The sequence below is a fragment of the Thalassophryne amazonica genome, chromosome 6 (genome assembly GCF_902500255.1).
Source record: "Thalassophryne amazonica chromosome 6, fThaAma1.1, whole genome shotgun sequence".
Lineage (NCBI taxonomy): Eukaryota > Metazoa > Chordata > Actinopteri > Batrachoidiformes > Batrachoididae > Thalassophryne > Thalassophryne amazonica.
Genome location: NC_047108.1, coordinates 85,534,577 through 85,561,836, shown reverse-complemented (window position 1 = coordinate 85,561,836; position 27,260 = coordinate 85,534,577). Strand labels below are relative to the sequence as shown.

The window sequence follows — 27,260 nt, the reverse complement described above, 5'->3', positions numbered from 1 at the left end:
TGTGAATTTGAAGACCCTGACAGTAATAGGACTGGAGTTAAGCTGAGCACAGACAGACAGATGGATGGACGGATGCAAAGTCTTCACAATACCCGATGGCATATTTTGGCCTTGGGTAAAAATAAATTATTTTACAAGTTGAAAGTCTTTTCTGCAGTTATTTTTTTCGTGTCACAGTAGTCCCACCGTTAACCACAGCCATCCATTGTCTCATCAGCATTCTGCTAGTGATGAAAATAAACCCCATTAAGATTGCACCAAGACAAAAAAAAAAAACCTCACACTGTTAACAACAAAAACGTGTCCTTCATTGTGAGAGGCTGAAATTAGAGAGGTGGGGCTATGACATCATTGTTTCAGAAATGTCCATATTGCTTGTCCAAACATAGATGCAAATCCGGCATTTTCAGTTTTATCCACCCTGTGACCTGTTTTCAGAAAGCAGCATTTCCAGCCACCAAAAATGCCGGTTCAGTGTGGATAAAAAGCCAATATGATACAAACCTTTTGTGGATAGGCCTGAACCCATCTCCTTGTGGACGGCACCAAAGTTTGCATGATGTATAAACTATATTACCTGCCATCTGTATACTTTTTTTGGTACATATGCAATGGAGGCCAGCAGGTCCCTGCAAGGCTTATGACAAATGTGGGTGTGGAATCCATTAGCTTAGCGGGGAAATTAGTGCAGAAAATCCACTATGGTGATAGTGCAGTTTATCTGCCAGGGAGGGAATTTCAACAAGTTGAGACTGTGGCCTGCTCTCGTACACGTGTCCATAAAAATCATAGAGGGATATGCTTTGCAAACTTAATACCCATTACTATATTGGATCATGTTGAAATTGAGGATGGCCCAGTGGTTGTTCCAGCAATATCAAAGATTTCATGTCTGCTACCTACAACGCGTGTGGAATGTCTCAAACCTAAACCTACTTCTAGGCATCTTATATATGCCACTCTGGAACCACCCCTAAACCCAAACAGCTCAACTGTCAACCCCACTGAGGTCCTTAGACTGGGTCTCATTAACATAAGATCACTGTCCTCAAAATCATTGTTGATTAATGATTTTTATTATTGATCATCACTTAGATATGATTGGGTTATGTGAAACCTGGCTTAAACCTACAGCTGTCCTCCCCTTAAATGAGGCCTGCCCACCAGCATATACATTCAGTCACGTCCCTCGTGATGCGAGGTGGGGGTGTAGCTCTTATTTATAAATCTAGGTTTAGCTTATTAGCGGTTGGGGGTCACAAATATAACTCGTTTGAGCATCTGATTCTCCACTCCGCTCAGGATATTACGCATTGCCAAGGTCAGAAGAATAAAAATCAGCCGTTTTACTTTGTCACTGTATATAGGCCTCCTAGGCCCATATTTTAAATTCTTAGATGAATTTGGTGCATTTATTTCTAACTTGTCAATGAGAGCAGATAACATTCTGATCATTGGTGACTTTAACGTTCATATAAATAAGCCTTCTGATCCCCTCTGCAAATCATTTATGGAAATTGTGGATGCATTAGGATTTCGGCAATGCATTCGGGATTTGACACACATTAGTGGGAATACCGTGGATCTGGTTCTCGCACGTGGTATTGCTGTCATGAATATTGACATCATGCCTCTTACATCAGTGGTCTCTGATCACTCACTTATTAAGTTTACAGTTTCACTGCCGTGTTTAGTGGAACAACAACCTTATTTATCATTACGGTGATGCATCAACTCCTCAACTAAGACTGAACTAGAAGCTAGATTGCCTGATGTCTTAGCCTCACTTTTGACAAATACCCAGTCAGTCGACAGACTTGTGGATAGTTTAAACTCAGTACTCAAAACGACACTCGACATGATTGCACTACCTGTGTTGAAACCGCTCTCCCCCAAATTGCAGTCACCTTGGTTCAGTGATTAGCTGCGTGACCTCAAGCATAAAGCAAGACATCTAGAACGGAAATGGCATCGTTCAAAATTAGAAGTATTCCACCTTGCATGGTGTGATGCAATCTTAGACTATAAGCATGCACTATTGGCTACAAAGCGGACCTATTACTCTGATTTGATCAACAAAAACAAGCATAACTCAAAGTTCTTGTTCAACACGGTGGCAACACTTATTGATGGACAACACCTGTAGTTCGCTCTCCTTTTACAGCACAAGATTTCCTGGATTACTTTGAGAAGAAAATAGATAACATTAGGTTGAACATATCCCAGCATGCCTTAACCCAGCTACTACACCCTGCTATTGAGGTGGGTGCCACTACTGAGGTATTGCCCAGATTTACAGAATTTGATGGTATCTCTCCAGACATGCTGATGAAACTTGTAACGTCAACAAAAAGCACAACCTGTTTATTTGATCCTATACCAACAAAACTGTTTAAGGACCTGTGGCCCACTCTTGGGCCGATTGTGCTGGAAATTATTAATCTTTCTTTAACTTCTGGATCTGTTCCTAAACGTTTCAAATATGCAGTGATTAAACCATTACTTAAGAAACCTAATCTTGACCCTAGTGTTGTTGTGTGGGCCGCCAGAAGAGGAGGTACTGCTGGCCCACCACCAGAGGGCGCCCTGTCTGGAGTGCGGGCTCCAGGCACCAGAGGGTGCAGCCGCCTCACAGGAGCAGCCAGGGTGACAGCTGTCACGCATCACCTGCAACAGCTGTTACCAATCATCTGATCGGCAGGAGTATATCAGCAGGACGACGTCTCCACCTCTTTGCCGAGATATCGTTTCTACCGAGAAGGTAACGTACTCAGCTAACTGTTTGACAGTGATCTTTGTGACTTTGTGCAATACTCTGAGAGAACTTTCCAATGAGAGGTGGAGGTAGCTTACCTGCCGTTCGGATTCCTGGGTGCGAACGCGCCCTCCTTTAATTGTTCTTTATTCCTCGCCAGCAGTACCAGGTCCGACACGCGGAGGCAGTGGCCACCTGGGAATTCGGGACTTGGCGGCTCCAGTATTCCCGGGGTCTGGTGGCGGAGGAAACCGTGTGGTTCCGGTTCTACTTTGGAGACGCGTCTCCTATCTTCGAGCCTGCCCACACGACACCTGTGTGAATTTGACTTTGTCCATTATTGTAATCTGTTGTACTTGTTGTGCATATTCACAACAGTAAAGTGTGTTATTTGACCTATTCCATTGTCCGTTCATTTGCGCCCCCTGTTGTGGGTCCGTGTACTTACACTTTCCCAACAAGTGTATTGAAAAACTATCGGCCGATATCAAATCTATCATTTTGCTCTAAACTTCTGGAAAAAGTGGTGTCACGGCAGCTTGTAGACTATCTTACTGAGAATAATCTCATTGAGCCGCTGCAGTCTGCTTTTAGAAAATATCATTCCACAGAAACGGCTCTCACTAAAGTAGTGAATGATCTTCTGCTTACAATGGATTCGGACACCACTACGGTTCTGTTGCTGTTAGATCTCAGTGCTGCATTTGATACAGTGGATCATCATATTCTACTTGATAGGCTGGAAAATCATTTTGGGATTACTGGGAGTGCCCTTGCATGGCTGACGTCATACTTGACCAGTCGTTCTCACTGTGTTTTGTACAGTAACCCTACCTCTAACCTTAGTGACATGAAATTTGGGGTTCCTCAGGGGTCTGTCTTAGGCCCCCTGCTTTTCTCCCTTTATATAGCACCCCTTGGGCACATATTGCGGCGTTTTGGGATTACCTTTCACTGCTATGCAGATGATACTCAGTTATACATGCCGATAACTGCTGGTAATCTTGTTCACATAAAATCCTTAGAAGATTGCCTTGCATCAGTGAGAATTTGGATGTCTATAAACTTCCTACTTTTAAACTCTGAAAAGACTGAAATGATGGTTCTTGGTCCAGTGAGACATTGGCATCAATTTCACCAGTTAACACTCAGCCTAGGCTCGTGTGTCATAGATCACACTGACAAAGTGAGGAACCTTGGGGTAATTTTTGATCCTTCGTTGTCCTTTGGTCTCCATATTAGAAATATTACTAGGACTGCTTTCTTTCACCTGCGAAATATATAGCGAAGATTCGTCCCATCCTGTCTATGGCTGATGCTGAGACCCTGATTCATGCGTTCATCTCTTCTAGATTGGACTACTGCAATGTTCTATTTTCTAGTTTACCGCAGTCTAGCATTAGGGGTCTCCAATTGGTTCAGAATGCTGTAGCCAGACTTTTGACACGAAGCAGAAAGTTTGACCACATTACACCCATTTTGGCGTCTCTTCACTGGCTTCCTGTCCCAGTGAGATCAGATTTTAAGATTCTGCTACTAACCTATAAAATTATTCATGGACTGGCACCTCCCTACCTAGCTGACCTAATTAAACCTTATGTACCGGCCCGGGCTTTACGTTCTCAGGGTGCAGGACTACTTTGTGTCCCTAAGGTGAATAAGAAGTCTGCGGGTCACGGAGCTTTCTCTTATCGTGCCCCTGTTCTGTGGAATGATCTCCCTGCGTCAATAAAACAATCAGATTCTGTGGATACTTTCAAGTCCAGACTTAAGACGCACTTATTTTCCCTTTCATATGGCTAGCATACTGGTGCAGTTGTATTTTATGCTTTTTACTCTCTTAATTCATGTTATTAGTAATTGAAGTGGGCCGCGGCCTCAACTTCACCTAAATTCTGGGTCTTTTAGTGAAGCTTAGGGCTAGTGGCCGGCGATCACCTTAGTATTTCTTCTGTTTTTCTTCTTGATTAATGCTGGCAAATTATACAGTATTTTTTTGTCTTTCTGATGCCTGATTTGTTTTTTCTCTGTTTAAGGTGCAGCTCCATCCAGAGATGGGAGTTGTGTTTGTGTTGGCGATCCTCCTGTCCTGTGCACCAACAGCAATTCTTGTATATTCGTCCGTGAATTCTTCTGTGAATTATTTCTGTAATTTATGTTTGTAGCATGGCCCAAGCAGAGGGTCACCCCTTTGAGTCTGGTCTGCTTGAGGTTTCTTCCTCAGAGGGAGTTTTTGTGGCCAAGTGGTTAATGCGCTTGGTTTCAGTTCAGAAGGCTCCGGGTTCAAATCCCACCCCTGCCACATTTCTCCATGTAATGTGGAGTTGCATCAGGAAGGGCATCCGGCGTAAAACCTGTGCCAATTCAACATGCAGATCCACCTTGGATTTGCTGTGGCAACCCCGAGTGCAAACAAGGGAGCAGCTGAAGGGACTTACTAGGGAGTTTTTCCTTACCACTGTTGCTCTGGGGGTTGGTAAGGTTAGTCCTTACCTGTGTGAAGCACCTTGAGGCAACTCTGTCTGGTGCTATATAAAGGAAATAAATTGAAATTGAATTGAATTGAATTGAGGTGTCGCTGTGCATATGTAGTTTGTAAACCTCACTCCCAACAGCTCAAAAGGATTCTCTAGTCACAAGGTCAGACCCCTGGGTTTTAGCCTTCTGGTTAGAGAGTCCGACTCCCATGCTGAGGATTGTGAGTTTGTATCTCAAGGGGAGCGAATGGGCAGAGTCACAACAACACAACGCAGAGTGCAGCCACTACAGTGGTGCCGTGACCTGGAGGGAGTAAGTTTAGTGGGGAGAGTGTAACAGAGGCCAGCAGATGTCGCTGTGCATATGTAGTTAGTAAACCTACGTCAGTAAGTTAGTAAACATAACAACACAACAGAGTGCAGCCGCTACACATATAGACACGCCCACTGAGCAAGTCTTCACTGTGTGACACACCCACACTAACACCAAAACAGTGTGTGTGCAAAGGGAAGGGGGGCGTCACCACAAGCATCTCAGGCACAGGAACAACACCTTTCTTACAGATGTGATAATTTTTTTTTGAGGCTACATAATCTCAGTTTTTATGGGTTATTTTTGGCAACAAACTTTAGTATTTGTTTTCAAGACAGCTGTGAAAAATGTTAATTTTAATAAAAAAGTAATCCATGTGAACATCAGCAACAACAAAAACATGCACTTGTCAGATTATAGAACATGTCAAATTACTAAAATAAAAATTTCAATTACAATGTCAAATTTCATTACAATATAGATTAAAAGGGTGTGTGTGTGTGTGTGTGTGTGTGTGTGTGTGTGTGTGTGTGTGTGTGTGTGATGTCATAAGGCATAAGAATGTGAAAAAAGGAAAAAAAAACATAAAAATGCTAAAAAAAAATCTTGCAATTTTAAAAACAAATTAAAGATAATCAAGAAAAATATTTGAGGTCATTAAACTTGAATCAACTCCTTCCTCAACTAAGGCCTGTGTTGCCATTAAGGGTCATCAAAATTTATTTTCCACTTGGTTTCTTGAACTATCTTGTATTCAGACAAACAAACAGGGTCGTCCATATGACCGCTACTCCTTTCAGTTGATGGAGATCCTGATGTAAATGAAATTGAAAAGGTGACAAGCAGCCAAAACCAATCCCAGCAGCTTCTGCTGCTGACACCTTTACTGTGGCAGTGGCAGTTGTGGGACTGACAGTGAAACTCACAAAGGCAGTGATGTGTGATGTAAAAAAGAGAAATTGCAAAAAATGTGACCTGACTCTTCTCTCAGGTCTTACTGTCAGAGATCAGATGTGGATCAGATCTTATATCACATAAAAAAGTAATCCAAATCTAATGTGAAAGAAATGGGATTTAACTTGTTCACACTACTTTGATCTGTCACAGTAGGAGGAAAAACATTAGATGTGGGTCAGTTCTGTCTGAAAGCAGTCTATAACTAGCAGAACAGTCAGAGAGTACCTTCCTCAGCCAGTGTTACAGTCCACTGTTTACATCTGTTGACATTTTCTTTTTATCTCTTACATTCTCATTATGAGAGGATTATTCTTCTATCTCTTTTCTAACATTTTAGATCCTAATTTCCAACCTTTGATCCTGATCTTTATCTTCAGCTGATCTTTAAGATCAGTATGAAAGGAATCAGGTTCATAGATCAAAACAAAGAGATTACAGGTACAGTCACACTGGACTTTAAAATAATAATAATTTATGCCATATAAAGGATTTTATTCAGGCCAAGTCTTCATGCTGGTTGCCTTCCTAGAGGTGGTCCATTTCCACTGCTTGAAAATAACCATCCATCTGCCGCAGTCAGGTGGCCTTTTCCAGCTGCTAGAGTCCTAAACACTGAGACACCTAAGTGCTGGACCATGTCTAGAGAAATGCACCATGCAGCCAAAATGTCATGGCTGATATTCCCTCACAGTGCAAGTAGTGCAGCAGATAACTGAAACAATGATGCAAATGGTGATAAAAGCATCAAATTTGGCAGAAATACTCATTAGACACTCCTCTTTTGAAAAAACAATTGGCCACTTAACTTTTCAATCGGTGGTCATGTAGGGGTCAATTGCAGATTTACACAGAGGTCAAAATTATAAGATGCTCCAATCATGTTGAAAAATATTCCACATTATTTGCCTGATCATAAAGAATCCAAAAAGGTATAGTTTGGACTATCTGTGACTGAATTCTATGGCGTTACGGGATAAAAACAGCAAGAATGGTGACAAAGGTCAGTGTCATTTTGTACAGGGGTCAAAAGTTAAAGTTGGTAAAAAAGTGATGCAAATTATTGGTTGAGCTAATAGGATTAATAAATGGAATAGTGTTGACAGTGTTGAATGCTTGGTCTCCAAAGTAAAGGTCAAACAAGGTCTGTGTCTATTGGATTCTATGACATGTGACATATGTTACCCCGTAACGTGATAAGAAAGGATGATACTGTACATGGTCCAAACTTTTCCTTTTTAAAACCATGTTAACTGAACTAGTAATTTGCATCACTTTTTACCAAAATTGGAGCAACTTTAACTTTTGACCCCTGTACAAAATGAAACTGACCTTTGCCACCATTCTTGCTGTTTTTATCCCGTAACTCCATAGAATTCAGTCACAGATAGTCCAAACTATACCTTTGCATCGTATCTTACAGGTTTACTGTCTGAAATACCCCCACAGCACCTCTGAATGTGTTATAGAGAGCAGCACTTGCGCAATCTCTCTTCCATTAAGGACCTGCCTTGTTTTTGGTCACGTTCTTCATTTCCAGGGTGACAGCATGAGACAGCGCCATGGCGATGGTTGCCGTGTCCCTGTGTCGCACCACCTCTTCATCAACCTGAAGAGCTTTACTTACAACAGCATCAGTGAGGACGCAGATGTCTTCTTCTCTCTGTACGACACTCGCGAGGCCAAACAGATCAGGTAGGAATGCAAGCGCCAGCACGGACAGATGGACACTCGCTCGTCTACACTCTCTGTCTGTGCAGCAGATTGACTGAGGCCTTTTGTGGATGACGCTCTGACACTGTCAACTGGCTTCCATTGCAGCGAGAAGTTCATGGTGAAACTGAACAAAACGGAGGACCAAAGAATCCCGAGAAGGTTGATCGTCTGTGCGCTCTCTTCACGGTAACGCCTCTGACCGTATCATCGTGTTGTGAACACAAATGTCGTCCATCCCCGATCTCTGATGTGGTGCGTCACATGTCTCTACAGGATCTGAGCAGTAAAGACTTGAAGAGAGACCTGTACATTATTGCACACGTCATAAGAACTGGTAAATAAAATAAAGTATATGAAAACAAAAATTGTGTTTGCAGTGGTGCAGAGCTTCTTCAGGGAGAGTTGTTCTCTTTTCCATCCAGGTCGTATGCTGCTCAACGACTCAAAAAAAGGCCCCCCCCACGTGCAGTACAGGCGACCTTACGGCTGTGCCGTTCTTGCCATGAGTGACGTTTTCCACACCATCACAGACCTCAAAGAGGAGAAGGACTTTGTGCTCAAAGTTTATACGTAAGTTACCAAAAAAGTGCATTTTTATGCTTTAACTTCAGCGACATTACTATGTAATTTTGTCTGTCCACCTGTCAGATCACATGACTGATCTACAGTCTCTGGGTCAAGCAGAGGGTCACCCCTTGGAGTCTGGTCTGCTTGAGGTTTCTTCCTCAAATCATCAAAGGGAGTTTTTCCTTACCACTGTCACCTGTGTGCTTGCTCTGGGGGTTGGTAAGGTTAGACCTTACTTGTGTGAAGCACCTTGAGACAACTTTGTTGTGATTTGGTGCTATATAAATGAAATAAATTGAAATTGAATTGAACAAAGACAAATTCCACCGTGGACTTAAGCTACTCCAGTGACCATTCCAAAAGCAATGGTTCAATGTCTAAGTCAGGTTACTAACCCTGCTTCTGATGAGCACCTGGCTTCTATATGTACTAGGGTGAGTGGACTAGGGAGATTTAGAAACCATGCAAGGCAGGTGCTCTCCAGGTGCAGGGTTGGTGATCCCTGATCTGTTAACAACTTAATACACTACCATTGATTGCATGTCTAAAACACCGAAAACCGACCACCAACAGAGATGAAGTTATTGCGTTGTCATTGAAATGAGCAAAAAAGAACAACATCTTCAATATATTCTTGCACACTGCACTTGAAGCTTCTGGAGTCAATCCAACAAGCTGGTAACAGCAGCATTAGGGCTCGTATTCGCTCTTTTGTTTCTGACCTTAACGACGTGTAAATTGCATTATGTCCCTCACTAGATTCAAACTCATAGTCACCAGCATGAGAGGCAGGCCATCTAACAATGGGGCAAAAACCCAAGGTCTCTAGTATCTGTTGCCAGAATGTCTTTTGACTTCAGGCTCATGAATTAGGGTCATGACTCAAAAGTCTAAAGACATTTCTGGACTCATAACACATATTCCAGTAAATCCCTTTCTGCAGAGCAGTTAGCTTACTGCAATGATTTTGGCAACCAGTATGTAGACCTGTGTTCAGTTTCAGGTCATGATACCTGCTTCTGTCCTTGGCTAGGTGGACTGCATTGTCTCAGTTCACCCAGCTGCAAATAAAAACTGGTCTTAGCTGTGGAACTAATCTAAGTTCAACTGGAGTCTCATTCAAGGGAAGTTATTGACACTCAATCTGCTTCATGCTCAGGAATCTGGGGATAAACACCAGCACCAATTGTCCTCAGGGTCTATATAGGACTTACTTGTGTTCTAAACTCTGTAATGCTGTGTGATCTCCCTGAGATCATTGAATAGGCAGGAACAAACCACATGATTTGAGAACTGGTTTATTTTTTTGTTCAACAGGCGGAAATGGGATTTGAACTGTTTGCCGTGTCAACCCTGTGCTGAGGCACTGATGCCTTGTGTGTTTTGACCAGAATGATAATGAAGTGTCCTCTGGAAAATCAATAGCTGTGTACCTCCGGCTTCAATTTTGGGCACTTAGCATGTTGAGAATCTTTCTGCTTCAGGCCAAGCCACTGCAGACACAGATGAGGAGAGAGGGAGCGATGTCATACTGTACTACTGCACATAACTGTACTACTCCTTGTGCACTGCACTGTTCTCCTTCAGGTCAGAGGTTATCCATTACCTCTACATCACTGTTGTCATTCTGTTTCTCCATCCAGGATACAGTTTAGTGTGAGATAAAGATTTCCACCTCAGAAAGCAATTGTTTTTACAGGATTTCTCTGCTGAATGGAAGAAGTCTCGCGTTTAAAAAACGAGCAGTGATTCAGTGCTGAGCTGCCTTCAGACTGTCGGCTCCTATAAAGCTCCAGTCTGTGCGCCTTTTTCTCATGTGTTTCCCAGGGGCCTACGGGCCCACAGTAATGAAAAAGGCTGGTAGAGAGCTGGCTGTCAGCTTTGCTTAGTGTGCTGTGCATTTGGGCTAATGTGCTGCTTGATAACACCTCCCCCTGCTGCTACCTTGTCTCCAAGAGGAAATCATTTCTGGGACACATACTGTTCGCATAGCGTTCGCGCAGATGTTCCTCATCACAGCATCTGGGCCCGCTAATGGGCGTGTCGATAATGGCCCCAACCCATGTGTTTTTCTCTCCAGATGTAACAACGAGAATGAATGGTACCAGGTACACGAGAACATCATCCGCAAGTCCAACACCAAGTACTCAGCTCCAAGCACCAACTATGGTAAGTATGGTCACACCATTTTTACGTTGGCCACTGTGGACGTAGCACGTCTAAATATATGTCACCATGCTTGTGTAGACAGGCTTTATGAACATGATGTACTTAATATCAACAATGTAAGTAGTCTTTACGACCCAGAGGTTACACTCAAAAAATGGCTCTTTGGATGAATTCAATTCAATTATGTGCAGGATTTCCACATAATAAATTTATGTAGCCCCAATGCAAATAAAACGCATCCATGCAAGATAATGCAATTTAATTGAGTTGGGACTACTTATATTTATTAGATGGAATCCAAGCCAGTGAGTCATTTTTTCGAGTGTATCACACAAACAGATGACTCATTGGATTTCCACATAATAATTATATGTAGTCCCAACTAAATTAAATTAAATAAAATTATCTTGCATGGATGTGCTTTATTTGAGTTGGGGCTACATATGTTTATTAGATGGAAATCCTGCACATACTGTAATTGAATTGATTTCATCCAATGCATCAATTTTTGGAGTGTAGGTTTGGGGATGTTCTCTGCATAGTAATTGGATGAAACATTATCTTTTGGAAACTACTGTGTAGCAGTTGTACTGAATACTGGAAAGTTCATATTTACACCACAGCTGCCTCATGTGGTGCAGATGGTACAACACAAATGTTACTATGGTATTTGCACTCAATTTTATAATCTTGAAAGGAAGTTAACTCTTCCATTCTTTTTATATCTCAACAATGCGTAGTGATGGGAAGTTCATTTTCCCAGTATGGCTACCCCATGTGGAGCAGATGGTGCAACATGAGTGAGATGTTTCCATAAATTTACAAACTAATGAGGGGAAATTTTTCATTTCTGGTAATATGTCACCAATGCTTACCAATGGAAAACTTAATGTCATGTCACGTGATGTAGATCAACCATCTTAGGTGTTGGACGTGGATCTCTCATATGAAGCAGATGTGAATATGAGTGTCACTGTGGCCACTACAGTTTTTGATTTCTGACTATATCTCACTTGTGCTGAACAGTGCACAGTGCACTGCTCCCAGACCACCAATAACCAGTAAAATCTATTAAGCATAAAAATTCAAAAAGAAAAAATAATATAGTACCTTCAACTGCACCACAGACTAAAACAGTTAAATGTGGTCTATTAAACATTAGGTCTCTCTCTTCTAAGTCCCTGTTAGTAAATGATATAATAATTGATCAACATATTGATTTATTCTGCCTTACAGAAACCTGGTTACAGCAGGATGAATATGTTAGTTTAAATGAGTCAACACCCCCGAGTCACACTAACTGCCAGAATACTCGTAGCACGGGCCGAGGCGGAGGATTAGCAGCAATCTTCCACTCCAGCTTATTAATTAATCAAAAACCCAGACAGAGCTTTAATTCATTTGAAAGCTTGACTCTTAGTCTTGTCCATCCAAATTGGAAGTCCCAAAAAACAGTTTTATGTGTTGTTATCTATCGTCCTCCTGGTCGTTACTGTGAGTTTCTCTGTGAATTTTCGGACCTTTTGTCTGACTTAGTGCTTAGCTCAGATAAGATAATTATAGTGGGCGATTTTAACATCCACACAGATGCTGAGAATGACAGTCTCAACACTTAATTGTTAGACTCGATTGGCTTTGCTCAAAATGTAAATGAGTCCACCCACCACTTTAGTCATACCTTAGATCTTGTTCTGACTTATGGTATGGAAATTGAAGACTTAACAGTATTCCCTGAAAAACCCCTTCTGTCTGATCATTTCTTAATAACATTTACATTTACTCTGATGGACTACCCAGCAGTGGGGAATAAGGTTCATTACAGTAGAAGTCTTTCAGAAAGCGCTGTAACTAGGTTTAAGGATATGATTCCTTCTTTATGTTCTCCAATGCCATATACCAACACAGTGCAGAGTAGCTACCTAAACTCTGTGAGTGAGATAGATTATCTCATCAATAGTTTTACATCCTCATTGAAGACAACTTTGGATGCTGTAGCTCCTCTGAAAAAGAGAACCTTACATCAGAAGTGCCTGACTCCATGGTATAACTCACAAACTCGCAGCTTAAAGCAGATAACCTGTAAGTTGGAGAGGAAATGGCATCTCACTAATTTAGAAAATCTTCACTTAGCCTGGAAAAAGAGTCTGTTGCTCAAAAAAAGCCCTCCGTAAAGCTAGGACATCTTACTACTCATCACTAATTGAAGAAAATAAGAACAACCCCAGGTTTCTTTTCAGCACTGTAGCCAGGCTGACAAAGAGTCAGAGCTCTATTGAGCCGAGTATTCCTTTAACTTTAACTAGTAATGACTTCATGACTTTCTTTGCTAATAAACTTTAACTATTAGAGAAAACATTACTCATAACCATCCCAAAGACATATCGTTTGTTGTGTGGGCCGCTGAAGAGGAGGTACTGCTGGCCCACCACCACCAGATGGCGCCCTGCTTGAAGTGCGGGCTTCAAGCACGAGAGGGCGTCGGAGCAACCGGGAGTGACAGCTGTCACTCATCATCAGCACCAGCTGTCACTCATCCACAGTTCATCACCACCACCATAAAGGCAACAACTCCACCTCCCCGCCGAGAAATCAACCACTAGAGAGGTAATTTCTCTGCTACACTTAACTCTGACTTAGAGTCTGAACTTCTTTGCAGCCGTTTTCCTGTGGTGTGCCTTATCTGAGGGATTGGCATTTGGTGTGATCAGCGACTTCTTCGCTTCACACTCCAACCAGATAAGTGGTTAGACAGGAGCTGCACGAGTGTGTGATTGGAGGTGGAGGCGCTCCCTCCCAAAAGAACACAGACTGTGGGATTACTGAGTGTGTGAACTCACACTCATCAATACTGTTTCTGTTCTCTGCCAGCAGTACCAGGTCTGACAGCTGGAGACGGTGGCCACCTGGGGATCCAGGACTTGGCGGCTCCGGTGTTCTTCAGATCTGTTGGCGGTGAAGGCCGTGTGGGATCCGGCTCGGTTCGGGACGGACGTCTCCTATCCTCAAGCCTGCCCACACGTCACGCTACATATAATTGTCTGTGGTACCAAAACTGTTTGTCTGTATTCCATTGTGCACTTCACAACATTAAATTGTTACTGTTTGGCTTATCCATTGTCCGTTCATTTAACGCCCCCTGTTGTGGGTCCGTGTTCCTACACCTTCACAACAGGATTTCTCGGCCAGCGTCATGGATCCCGAGGGGCGTCAACCATCGCTTGAACAGCCAATGGAAAAGCGAGGTGCACAGGCGTCAGCAGGAGGCGTGTTAGGTGAGCTGCAGCAAATCTTAACCGCTTTCACTGCTTGGCTGGACTTAGTCACCGAGCAGAATGTGATTCTCAATCGGAGGATGGAGGCTCTCACCGCCAAGGTGGAAGCGCAGGCTCAGGGCGCTGCTGCAGCACCTCCCCCTGCTGACCGGAGGCCTGAAACAGACATTCCGCTGGTCATTCAACGAACCCCCCCACCGTCCCCTGAAGCTTACATAAGCCCTCCGGAGCAGTGTGGAGGCTGTGTCGAGACGTGCGCGGACTTCTTAATGCAGTGCTCGCTCGTCTTTTCACAGCATCCCGTCATGTACGCGTCAGACGCCAGCCGGGTGGCTTACGTAATAAATCTGCTTCGAGGAGAGGCACACGCCTGGGCTACGGCACTCTGGGAGCAGAATTCACGGCTCCTAATGACGTATACTGGGTTTGTGAGGGAGTTAAAGCAGGTTTTTGATCACCCCCATAGAGGCGAATCTGCTTCGAACTTGCTGCTGTCAATCAGGCAGGGGTGTCGGAGCGCAGCTAAGTATGCAGTCGACTTCTGCATTGCGGCAGCGCGAGCTGGCTGGAATGCTGTTGCGCTCCGCGCCGCCTTTGTAAACGAACTGTCTCTGGTCCTTAAGGAGCACCTGGTGGAGAAGGACGAGCCGCGGGATTTAGACGGGCTTATCGACCTGGTTATACGGTTAGACAACCGATTAACAGAACACCGACGGGAGCGAGACGAAGGGCGTGGTCAGGCACAAGCCATCCCTCTTCCTCCCGGGTCCGAAAGGGAGCCGACTTCCCCACGCTCCACAGCCAGGGCACTCCACGTGACGACAGCTCCCCCTGCTGACGTTGCTATGGAAATGAGCAGGGCCAAAAGGCGATCAGATCAGAGACAAAGGAGGCTGGTCCGTGGGGAGTGTTTTCTCTGCAGCTCAACCGAGCACACACAGAAAAAATGCCCCAAATGGTCAATACAGCAGCACTCGTCCTTAGAGACTGGGCTAAGGGTGGGTCACAATACCCACGCGGGGAGACCCCGAAAATCTGCACGCATCCCAGTCACAATCCTGAGTGGGGATCTAACCCTTCACGCCCCAGCACTGGTGGACACGGGGTCGGAGGGGAATCTGCTGGACAGCAGATGGGCAAGGGAAGTCGGGCTCCCTCTAGTGGCTCTACCTTCACCTTTGAAGGTACGGGCACTAGATGGCACCCTTCTTCCATTAATCACACACCAGACACAGCCAGTGACATTGGTGGTGTCTGGTAATCACAGGGAGGAGATTGTGTTTTATGTAACACCTTCTACCTCCCGTGTGATATTGGGTTATCCTTGGATGATAAAACACAAACCCCGGATTGATTTGCTGTCTGGGGTTGTGGCTCAGTGGAGTGAAACCTGCGACCAGGAATGTCTCGGATCCCGATGGGTGGTGGTTTCTTTTTTGTGGGCAAGAAGATGGCGGACTCGTCCATGCTTGATTACAGGGGGCTGAACGAAATCACGGTTCGCAACCGATACCCTCTGCCCCTGTTAGATTCAGTGTTCACGCCCCTGCATGGAGCCCAAATATTCACAAAACTGGATCTTAGGAATGCATACCACCTGGTTCGGATCCGGAAGGGAGACGAATGGAAGACGGCATTTAACACCCCGTTAGGTCACTTTGAGTACCTGGTCATGCCGTTCGGCCTCACTAACGCCCCCGCGACGTTCCAAGCTTTGGTAAACGATGTCTTGCGGGACTTCCTGCATCGGTTTGTCTTCGTATATCTGGACGATATACTCATCTTTTCCCCGGATCCTGAGACTCATGTTACGCATGTACGTCAGGTCGTGCAGCGGTGGTTGGAGAATCGGCTGTTTGTGAAGGGCGAGAAGTGCGAGTTCCACCGTACTTCTTTGTCCTTCCTGGGGTTCATAAACTCCTCCAACTCCGTCGCCCCTGATCCGGCCAAGGTAGCGGCGGTGAGAGATTGGCACCAACCAACAAACCGTAGGAAACTACAACAGTTCCTCGGTTTTGCTAATTTTTACCAGAGGTTCATCAAGGGCTATAGTCAGGTGGTTAGTCCCCTGACAGCCCTGACCTCCACAAAAGTCCCCTTCACCTGGTCGGATCAGTGCGAAGACACGTTTAGGGAGTTGAAACGCTGGTTCTCGACTGCACCAGTTCTGGTGCAGCCCGATGCAAGTCGCCAGTTTATAGTCGAAGTGGACGCCTCTGACTCAGGGATAGGAGCCGTGCTGTCCCAGAGCAGGGAGTCCGACAAGGTTCTCCTCCCATGTGCCTATTTTTCCCGCAGGTTGACCCCGGCTGAAAGGAATTATGACGTCGGCAATCGGGAACTTCTTGCAGTGAAGGAGGCTCTGGAGGAGTGGAGACACCTGTTGGAGGGAGCTTCGGTACCGTTCACGGTTTTCACTGACCATCGGAACCTGGAGTACATTCGGACCGCCAAGCGTCTGAACCCCAGGCAAGCCCGCTGGTCACTGTTCTTCGGGCATTTTGACTTTCGGATCACATACCGCCCCGGGACGAAGAACCAACGATCTGACGCCCTGTCCCGGGTGCACGAAGAGGAGGTCAGGACCGAGCTGTCAGACCCAAGCGAAACCATCATCCCCGAGTCCACTGTCATGGCCACCCTCACCTGGGATGTGGAGAAGACCGTCCGGGAGGCCCTGACACGGAACCCGGACCCGGGGACCGGCCCAAAGAACAGACTATATGTCCCACCAGAAGCAAGAGCTGCCATCCTGGACTTCTGTCACGGTTCCAAGCTCTCCTGCCACCCAGGGGTGCGAAGAACCGTGGCAGTTGTCCGGCAGCGCTTCTGGTGGGCGTCTCTGGAAGCCGACGTCCGGGAGTACGTCCAGGCCTGCACCACCTGCGCCAGGGGCAAAGCAAACCAGCAAAAGACCCAGGGCCTCCTCCAGCCTTTGCCCGTGCCTCATCGCCCCTGGTCTCACATCAGCCTGGACTTCCTCACGGGCCTCCCGCCGTCCCAGGGCAAAACCACCATCCTCACGATAGTGGACCGGTTCTCCAAGGCGGCCCACTTCGTGCCCCCCCCCCGAAGCTCCCGACGACCCAGGAGACTGCAGACCTCCTGGTCCACCATGTCGTGCGTCTGCATGGGATTCCATCGGACATTGTCTCAGATCGTGGTCCTCAGTTCTCCTCCCAGGTCTGGAGGAGCTTCTGCAGGGAACTGGGGGCCACCGTAAGTCTCTCGTCCGGGTACCATCCCCAGACGAACGGGCAGGCAGAGCGGACGAATCAGGAACTGGAGCAGGCCCTCCGCTGCGTGACCTCCGTGCACCCGAGGGCGTGGAGTGACCATCTGGCCTGGATCGAGTATGATCATAATAGCCAGGTATCATCGGCTACCGGCCTCTCCCTGTTTGAGGTGTGTTTGGGGTACCAGCCCCCATTGTTCCCGCTAGTGGAGGGAGAGGTCGGGGTGCCCTCGGTCCAGGCCCATCTGAGGAGGTGCCGTCGGGTATGGCATACTGCCCGCTCTGTCCTGCTCAAGGCCCGGACGAGGGCTAAGGCCCATGCAGACCGCCGGCGTGCCCCGGCCCCTACGTATCAGCCCGGGCAGGTGGTTTGGCTATCCACAAAGGACATTCCACTACAGGTAGAATCCCAAAAACTAAAGGACAGGTTCATTGGACCATTTTCCATACTTAAAGTCCTCAGTCCAGCCGCAGTGAAGCTGAAGCTACCAGCTTCACCAGGAGCCAGGAGGCGCCCGTTGAGGGGGGGGGTCCTGTTGTGTGGGCTGCTGAAGAGGAGGTACTGCTGGCCCACCACCACCAGATGGCGCCCTGCTTGAAGTGCGGGCTTCAAGCACGAGAGGGCGTCGGAGCAACCGGGAGTGACAGCTATCACTCATCATCAGCACCAGCTGTCACTCATCCACAGTTCATCACCACCACCATAAAGGCCAGACTACAACTCCACCTCCCCGCAGAGAAATCAGCCACTAGAGAGGTAATTTCTCTGCTACACTTAACTCTGACTTAGAGTCTGAACTTCTTTGCAGCCGTTTTCCTGTGGTGTGCCTTATCTGAGGGATTGGCATTTGGTGTGTTCAGCGACGGCTTCGCTTCACACTCCAACCAGATAAGTGGTTAGACAGGAGCTGCACGAGTGTGTGATTGGAGGTGGAGGTGCTTCCTCCCAAAAGAACAGACTGTGGGATTACTGAGTGTGCAAACTCACACTCATCAATACTGTTTCTGTTCTCTGCCAGCAGTACCAGGTCTGACAGCTGGAGACAGTGGCCACCTGGGGATCCAGGACTTGGCGGCTCCGGTGTTCTTCAGATCCGTTGGCGGTGAAGGCCGTGTGGGATCCGGCTCGGTTTGGGACGGACGTCTCCTATCCTCAAGCCTGCCCACACGTCACGCTACATATAATGTCTGTGGTACCAAAACTGTTTGTCTGTATTCCGTTGTGCACTTCACAACATTAAATTGTTACTGTTTGGCTTATCCATTGTCCGTTCATTTAACGCCCCCTGTTGTGGGTCCATGTTCCTACACCTTCACAACATTGTTATCTTTGGCTGCTTTCAGTGATGCCGGTATTTGGTTAGACTCTTTGTCTCCGATTGTTCTGTCTGAGTTATTTCATAGTTACTTCCTCCAAACCATCAACACGTCTATTAGACCCCATTCCTACCAGGCTGCTCAAGGAAGCCCTACCATTAATTAATGCTTCGATCTTAAATATGATCAATCTATCTTTATTAGTTGGCTATGTACCACAGGCTTTTAAGGTGGCAGTAATTAAACCATTACTTAAAAAGCCATCACTTGACCCAGCTATCTTAGCTAATTATAGGCCAATCTCCAACCTTCCTTTTCTCTCAAAAATTCTTGAAAGGGTAGTTGTAAAACAGCTAACTGATCATCTGCAGAGGAATGGTCTATTTGAAGTTTCAGTCAGGTTTTAGAATTCATCATAGTACAGAAACAGCATTAGTGAAGGTTACAAATGATCTTCTTATGGCCTCAGACAGTGGACTCATCTCTGTGCTTGTTCTGTTAGACCTCAGTGCTGCTTTTGATACTGTTGACCATAAAATTTTATTACAGAGATTAGAGCATGCCAAAGGCACTGTACTGCAGTGGTTTGAATCATATTTATCTAATAGATTACAATTTGTTCATGTAAATGGGGAATCTTCTTCACAGACTAAGGTTAATTATGGAGTTCCACAAGGGTTCTGTGCTAGGACCAATTTTATTCACTTATACATGCTTCCCTTAGGCAGTATTATTAGACAGCATTGCTTAAATTTTCATTGTTACGCCGATGATACCCAGCTTTATCTATCCATGAAGTCAGAGGACACACACCAATTAGCTAAACTGCAGGATTGTCTTACAGACATAAAGACATGGATGACCTCTAATTTCCTGCTTTTAAACTCAGATAAAACTGAAGTTATTGTACTTGGCCCCACAAATCTTAGAATCATGGTATCTAACCAGATCCTTACTCTGGATGGCATTACCCTGACCTCTAGTAATACTGTGAGAAATCTTGGAGTCATTTTTGATCAGGATATGTCATTCAATGCGCATATTAAACAAATATGTAGGACTGCTTTTTTGCATTTGCGCAATATCTCTAAAATTAGAAAGGTCTTGTCTCAGAGTGATGCTGAAAAACTAATTCATGCATTATTTCCTCTAGGCTGGACTATTGTAATTCATTATTATCAGTTTGTCCTAAAAGTTCCCTGAAAAGCCTTCAGTTAATTCAAAATGCTACAACTAGAGTACTGACAGGGACTAGAAGGAGAGAGCATATTTCAGCCATATTGGCCTCTCTTCATTGGCTTCCTGTTAATTCTAGAACAGAATTTAAAATTATTCTTCTTACTTATAAGGTTTTGAATAATCAGGTCCCATCTTATCTTAGGTTCCTCATAGTACCATATCACCCCAATAGAGCGCTTTGCTCTCAGACTGCAGGCTTACTTGTAGTTCCTAGGGTTTGTAAGAGTAGAATGGGAGGCAGAGCCTTCAGCTTTCAGGCTCCTCTCCTGTGGAACCAGCTCCCAATTCAGATCAGGGAGACAGACACCCTCTCTACTTTTAAGATTAGTAGGGTTATCTTGGAACATTTACGCAATTACTTTCCATACTTTGCCTCAAGATATCATAAGTACCTCAGCATCTTGGTGGTACATGATGAACCTCATGAGCCTCTTTTTTTCTGTTTGGGCTGATGGAAGGAAAGCATTTAATGTGTTATCCAGACAAACTCAAGGTGAGTGTGCAGATTGTGTGTTTTTTACTTGAGGGCACTTCTAACAGATCATGTAGCTGCTGATGGTTATTTGTTGTACAGGCGTAAAAATAGAATAAGCCATGAATTCACTAAACACATGAATGATCAGATAAATCAGATATTCTCCATCACGATTAAAGCTTTCGTCCCACCACGTATGGATTTGTCACAAATTTCATTGATTATTTGAATTATGAGCCAGACATGTGAACATTGCACAAACAATTAAAAAACACTGCGAGTGAGTGCAAGTGACTGAATCAGCGCACACAGCGCAGCTCATCTGATCGATTATAACCAGATGCTAAATCTGTCATAAACATTCTTTTACAGCTGCTCATAAGAAGGAATGAACATGCAACTGTTTTACCAAGCCATTACAATATAAACATTACAATTAATTACCTTTTAGACTATTCCAAATACGTTCTCCACCTCATGAAGCACACGAGAGAGAGAGAGAGAGAGAGAGAGAGAGAGAGAGAGAGAGAAGCTGCAGATGAAATGGTCCTCCATGATTCCAGAGATGATTACCATAATTTCCAGACTATAGAGCGCACCTGAATATTAGCTGCACCCACCAATTATAAAAAGAAAAAAGAAATTGTACATAAATAAGCACGCTTGTCTATAAGCTGCGGGTCTCCACAGTGTAACATAACATATTTAAACAGAAAGCTGTTTGACATAAAGATTTTTTAACTTTTAATTAAATACATACCGTAAATGCTTTTTTCCCTGAAGTGTTACATGTAAATATTAACATGCACATCATCCAGCACGCACGCACGGTGTCTTTGCTCCACACGGAGAACTGAGTAATTTAACTTTTTCTTTTTCTAATTTTCATCACGTGTAGCCAGGATCGGATGGAGTCTATGGTAAATGAGATATTAATGAGGCGCTGTGACTTTTTGCGCCAAGACAGAGAACCAGTTTGGAAGGGTGGGGGGAGAAGGCTCAGATCTGACAGTGCAACTGTGGTGCAAAGTGCCAGAGAGGGACTTTTCTTCACTAAAACGAACCAGTAAGACCTTATATTTACACTGTGTATATTTACACTGCATGAGGAGCTCAGCTGTCAGGAGATCAATTGACAGCATCAACTGACATATTTTGACTAACAGTGGTGGACACACTTCCGATAATCTGATAACAGATAATTATCGAAGATAATGTTTTCATTATCAGATTATCTTTTTAGATAACTTCAAAAACCATCATCAGACTAATTATCTTCCGATGAATTGCCGATGAATAACTTTTAGACCGATAACGTAGTAAACCAAGCTGAACAGTGAAAAACATTTTTAAAACTTAAAAGCAGTTGAGACCTACCTGTTAAAGGTTTCCTAATAAGTATATTGTTCTACCCTCTGTAAACAGAAGAGAGCTGATTTCAGAAAAACTACTCTATCCTCTGTAAGCAAAGGAGAACTGGTGACCCAAAAAACAAAACCATTTCCTTTAACAACATACTGATATAAATGCAATATCACCCAAGTCATCCAGAGGCATACATTTTTAACTTATGGTTCAAGTTTTAACCTACTCATTTTGGACAAGTTATTTAAAATAGTCATGTCTGAAGTTTTATAAAGTGAAAATATCAGATAAATGTTTTCATTTTAAAGTAATGTGCTAATTTTTAAGGTTTTGTGAGCACATGCTGTGCCCGGCAGCAATGCATTATTGGTAGCATAGGGTGATCTCAGACGTTCACGACAGGACAAATGCATTTCAGACACTCTGTTCAGTCTCCACAGACAGCAGCATTAAACTCTAGTGCCTAAAACTCTCGTGAATATATTCTCTGGGTTTAGACGTTATTGTATTTGCATTTAAATTCCACGCATCTTAAATGTAGCAGACAGATTATCTGGAATTTTGTTTGGCAAGTTTTCAAGGCCGCTACTGCCATCTACTGGCCAGTAGTGTTCATGGCAGTATTCGCCCCAAGTACTAAGCGTCTGGGTATCAGCAGATGGCAGTGTTCTATTTATTTTGACCCGGTTATATCAGATGGTGGTCAAATTAACTTTTTGGCTTTGCAAATGTTTTTTTTTTTTTTTTTTTTTTTTTTTTTTTTTTACAAATTAAGTTTAAAAACAAAACAACAACAACAAAAAAAAACATTACAAGACAGCTCTGCAGTTGGATGCTTTGTAGCTCTTCAGCAGCAGGAGGTGGTCGTGAGATGTTAAAGCTTGTTACTCCACTACACGATGCAGGATGTGCGATTAACCTGAAACTCGGCCCAAAAAATTCTCGCACAAATGAAAAATCATCTGAAAAATGGCCAAAACACACACAGTGTAAAGCCAACATTTATGTGTCAAGATAAGGCTTTTCAGAACTGACCAATTGTTAACCTTGTCTTTTGTTTTATCTATGTTTTTATTATTTATTATTGCATTTTAACCTGTGAAGTGCTTTGTGACTTATGTCTGTGAAAGGCACTATATAAATAAATTTACTTACTTACTTACTAATACTGAGTGCACGTTTTGCAACATCATAAAACATGCGCACGGCACTAATAAAACGTGCGCACATTCTCTCCACATGCAAAACATTTTGCGATGACACTTCCAGGGCTCCGTAAAAATGCCTGTTTTACAACTAAAAATGGAATATTTTAACAAAAGCAGATTTATCTTTAAACCAACACACGACACACGTCACATTAATGTGTTGGTTTACATAATGAATGACTGAACCAATCAGTGTTTAGCAGAGGCACTTTTACCCAGAGTGCTTTGCAGTCTGTGTTTGTTACAAAACCTCAGAATTAGTGCATTATTCAACATTAAAAGATATATGTTATATTTTAACTTTGTACAAATGACAGAATTGACATTAATGGAGTTATTCTATCAGTATTTTCACAAAACCATAAGTTAGTATGACTTTATTTTTCAAGACCTCCGCCTGACCGGAGCATTATGATTAGCAGAGAGCTCATTTTGTGAGTGCTCTCAGGATTTTGCTGTGCAGTTTCCTACAGGGGGCAGCATGGTCAAATATGGAAATACGGGTTCATTTTTTGGGTCTTTTTTGCTTTTGATGCTTTCAAAAGCGATCGTGTTAAAAGTCAATTTCAGCTTCTTAGTAATTGCAAATGTACCAGAGCCAATACTGGAATGTGTTGGTTATTGATTATCTGTAACTTACGCTACATTTTTAGGTGGTTTATCGGTTTATCTTTATCAAAGATAACTTTTCAGTTATCTGATTATCTGTTATCAAAGATCATTTTTTGGTTATCTGTGCCCACTACTGTTGACTTATGAAAAAGCCTGTAAAAATCCATAAATTAGCCGCATCACTGTAAAAGCCGCCATGTTCAAAGCGTTTGGAAAAAGTAGTGGCTTATAGTGCAGAAGTTACGGTAGAGGTGTTTTCAACAGCCAGACTCTGAGTGAAAATTATTAATCCGCCACAAAATAATTATTTTATATACAGTGTCCAGCGCACAAAGTGGGTGGGATTGTCACAAGTGCGCTAGAGGGCGGAGCCAAAATAGCCTGTCCAAAATAGCCTGTCCTGTCCTCGTAGTCACCAGGTGCTCGGATAATGAGCCTCTAACAGCCTCGTCCTCACCACAAACATGCCTCGAACATCCTCGTTTGTCCTCGTAGTACCTCGTACACAAACTGCCCCACGCAGCCTCGTCAGCCGAATAGTCTGCCTCTAACAGACACTATTTTCCCAAGTTTGGTGAATAACTCCACTCCTTCCAAAAAAAAAAAACAAAAAACAAAAACATGCTATGTGGCTCATTATTCATCCTTCATTATTGGGTGGGACCAGGGCTTAAGTAACTAACCATCTTGACTTTTTTTTTTTTTTTTTTTTAGCTTTTGACAATCTTTTTTCTGACTCATGACTTGTCAAATTATGTTACATCGTTTGTGGCCTATTCATACTTAAAAAAAATCTAATTGCCTTCCTTCTCCACACCGTTGTTGGGTCACATCTCCTGTGTCTTCTTCACCTACACATTCTGACTAACATCCCATAAACATTCCTCTGTTCCTCCTGTCTTCCTTATCCCTTTCCTTTACCCAATTTCACTTCACTCCCACAACCTCTTCTTTTGTCCCCCCCCCGCCCACATATGCCCATGTCTTATCATCAGGCCTCATCATTTCCCTGCAGCTGCTACGAGGTGAGCTGGACCAGATCCGACGTGAGAACCAGGCTGTGTTCAACAGGGCCCTCGCACTCACACGCAAACTGGGTTTCCCAGATGTCATTCTGCCAGGTAACGATGTTAAGAGGCCGCAAGAATGGTTGGGGGGGGGGGGGTTATGAAAGGGGGAGGTCACAGCCTTGGGTATGAAGGAGCTGCAGTGCAGACGAGATATACGAGGTCTGTCCATAAAGTATAGGTCCTTTTTATTTTTTTCAAAAACTATATGGATTTCATTCATATGTTTTTACGTCAGACATGCTTGAACCCTCGTGCGCATGCGTGAGTTTTTTCCATGCCTGTCGGTGACGTCATTCGCCTGTGAGCACTCCTTGTGGGAGGAGTCGTCCAGCCCCTCGTCGGAATTCCTTTGTCTGAGAAGCTGCTGAGAGACTGGCGCTTTGTTTGATCAAAATTTTTCTAAACCTGTGAGACACATCGAAGTGGACACGGTTCGAAAATTAAGCTGGTTTTCGGTGAAACCTTTAACGGCTGATGAGAGATTTTGAGGTGACACTGTCGCTTTAAGGACTTCCCACGGTGCGAGACGTCGCACTGCGCTCTCAGGCGGCGTCATCAGCCTGTTTCAAGCTGAAAACCTCCACATTTCAGGCTCTATTGATCCAGGACGTCGTGAGAGAACAGAGAAGTTTCAGAAGAAGTCGGTTTCAGCATTTTATCCGGATATTCCACTGTTAAAGGAGATTTTTTAATGAAAGACGTGCGGACGGGTCCGCGCATCGGCTCGCAGCCGCCGCGACGCTCCGCCACAGGAAAAACACCTCTGTTGGAAGCCTTAAGGACAAGTTGGAACATGTCCAGCTGTTAAACAATTTCTCATATACTCACTCCACTGAAAGCCATCAAAAGCCGCCTGGATTTTACAAATGGTTATCAACACGGAGGTGTTTTTCCTGTGCCGCCGCTCCGCGCCGGCTGCGTCCCGACGCGCGGACCCGTCCGCACGTCTTTCATTAAAAAAATCTCCTTAACAGTGGAATATCCGGATAAAATGCTGAAACCGACTTCTTCTGAATCTTCTCTGTTCTCTCACGACATCCTGGATCAATAGAGCCTGAAATGTGGAGGTTTTCAGCTTGAAACAGGCTGACGACGGCGCCTGAGAGCGCAGCGCGACGTCTCGCACCGTGGGAAGTCCTTAAAGCGACAGTATCACCTCAAAATCTCTCATCAGCCGTTACAATTTTCACTGAAAACCAGCTTAATTTTTCGAACCATGTCCACTTCGATGTGTCTCACAGGTTTAGAAAAAATTTTGATCAAACAAAGCGCCAGTCTCTCAGCAACTTCTCAGACAAAGGAATTCCGACGAGGGGCTGGATGACTCCTCCCACAAGGAGTGCTCACAGGCGAATGACGTAACCGACAGGCGTGGAAAAACTCACGCATGCGCACGAGGGTTCATGCATGTCCGAGGTAAAAACATATGAATGAAATCCATATAGTTTTTGAAAAAAATAAAAAGGACCTATACTTTATGGACAGACCTCGTATTGCTGTTTGCTTTGGGTAAAATAAGTTTTCAGTCCCTGTGTGAGATCACCACTCATGCCAGGTGCTGAGCGAATGGTAAAAAGCGCAGGTCTTTGAAGATAACAGACAAAAAGGGAGTTGGATGAGAAAAAGGTGTGGGTTTATTTCTGTATATTTCATCAGCTTGCATTGTCTGCCGTGAGAATGTATGATGCTTCTCTCCTCCAGTTTTCCTCAAATACCTGAAATCACTCCTTGTGACTCATCTGTCCCCAAGGAAATGACTCAGGATATAAATAACCATTATCTGATTTTATAAATAACCACTGTATCTTCCTCTACTGTTGCCAGTGATATTTATTCCATTAAGCAGTGACCTCCCAGAAGGTGCTACAGTGCAGAATAACTAAAAAGGTCCTTTATTCATTGACAAGAACAACCAGGCCAATTTGTCTGACAAGTGCTATGTCATAAGCTGCTGCCCCCTAAATAGATTTTTGGATTGGTTGTATTTTCTTGGTTTCATTGTGAAATGAGTGCCAACATTTACAAAAGAGAGTGAGGAAAAAAGAAAAAAAATCCATCCTGCATTACATCACTATGGAAGCTATGAGATTCTGTTCTATTCTATTCTATTCCAACCTGGTCTCACAGCAAGTCGTGATTCAGCAGCACGAAATATACATTAATCTATTGGTTCGTGATATTGTGACGAAAATTGCCTCATTTTCATAATTTTAAAGGTTTTAGTGTGGACATGGTGTGTGCGCAGTGCATTATGGGTACTGTAAAAGTTCACAACATGAGAAATGCATTTGGGCACAAAGACAGACATGGTGATTCATTGTTTGGGTTTGTGATTGTGGTGTTAAAACTCAATTTTGAAAGGTATTGGTTAGCTGTAGCTTCCGATAATTTTTTTGGGTAGTTTATCGGTTTAGCTTTATAAAAGATAACTTCCCAGATTAGCTGTTAGCTGTTATCGAAGCTAACTTTTTGGTTGCTGTGCCCTCCACTGGAGTACACCCTGAAGCTAAGTGAGC

The 27,260-nt window shown here is 44.0% G+C and overlaps 1 protein-coding gene across 1 annotated transcript in view; it reads left to right on the top strand.

The window, feature by feature from the left end:
* LOC117512544 (dedicator of cytokinesis protein 3-like) overlaps positions 1-27,260 on the top strand; it is a 173,113-nt gene that overhangs the window by 95,102 nt on the left and 50,751 nt on the right. Inside the window, 7 exon segments of the mRNA XM_034172653.1 lie at positions 8,040-8,194; positions 8,321-8,343; positions 8,346-8,401; positions 8,489-8,549; positions 8,638-8,785; positions 10,863-10,951; positions 24,670-24,795. Coding sequence (XP_034028544.1) covers positions 8,040-8,194; positions 8,321-8,343; positions 8,346-8,401; positions 8,489-8,549; positions 8,638-8,785; positions 10,863-10,951; positions 24,670-24,795 — 658 coding nt within the window.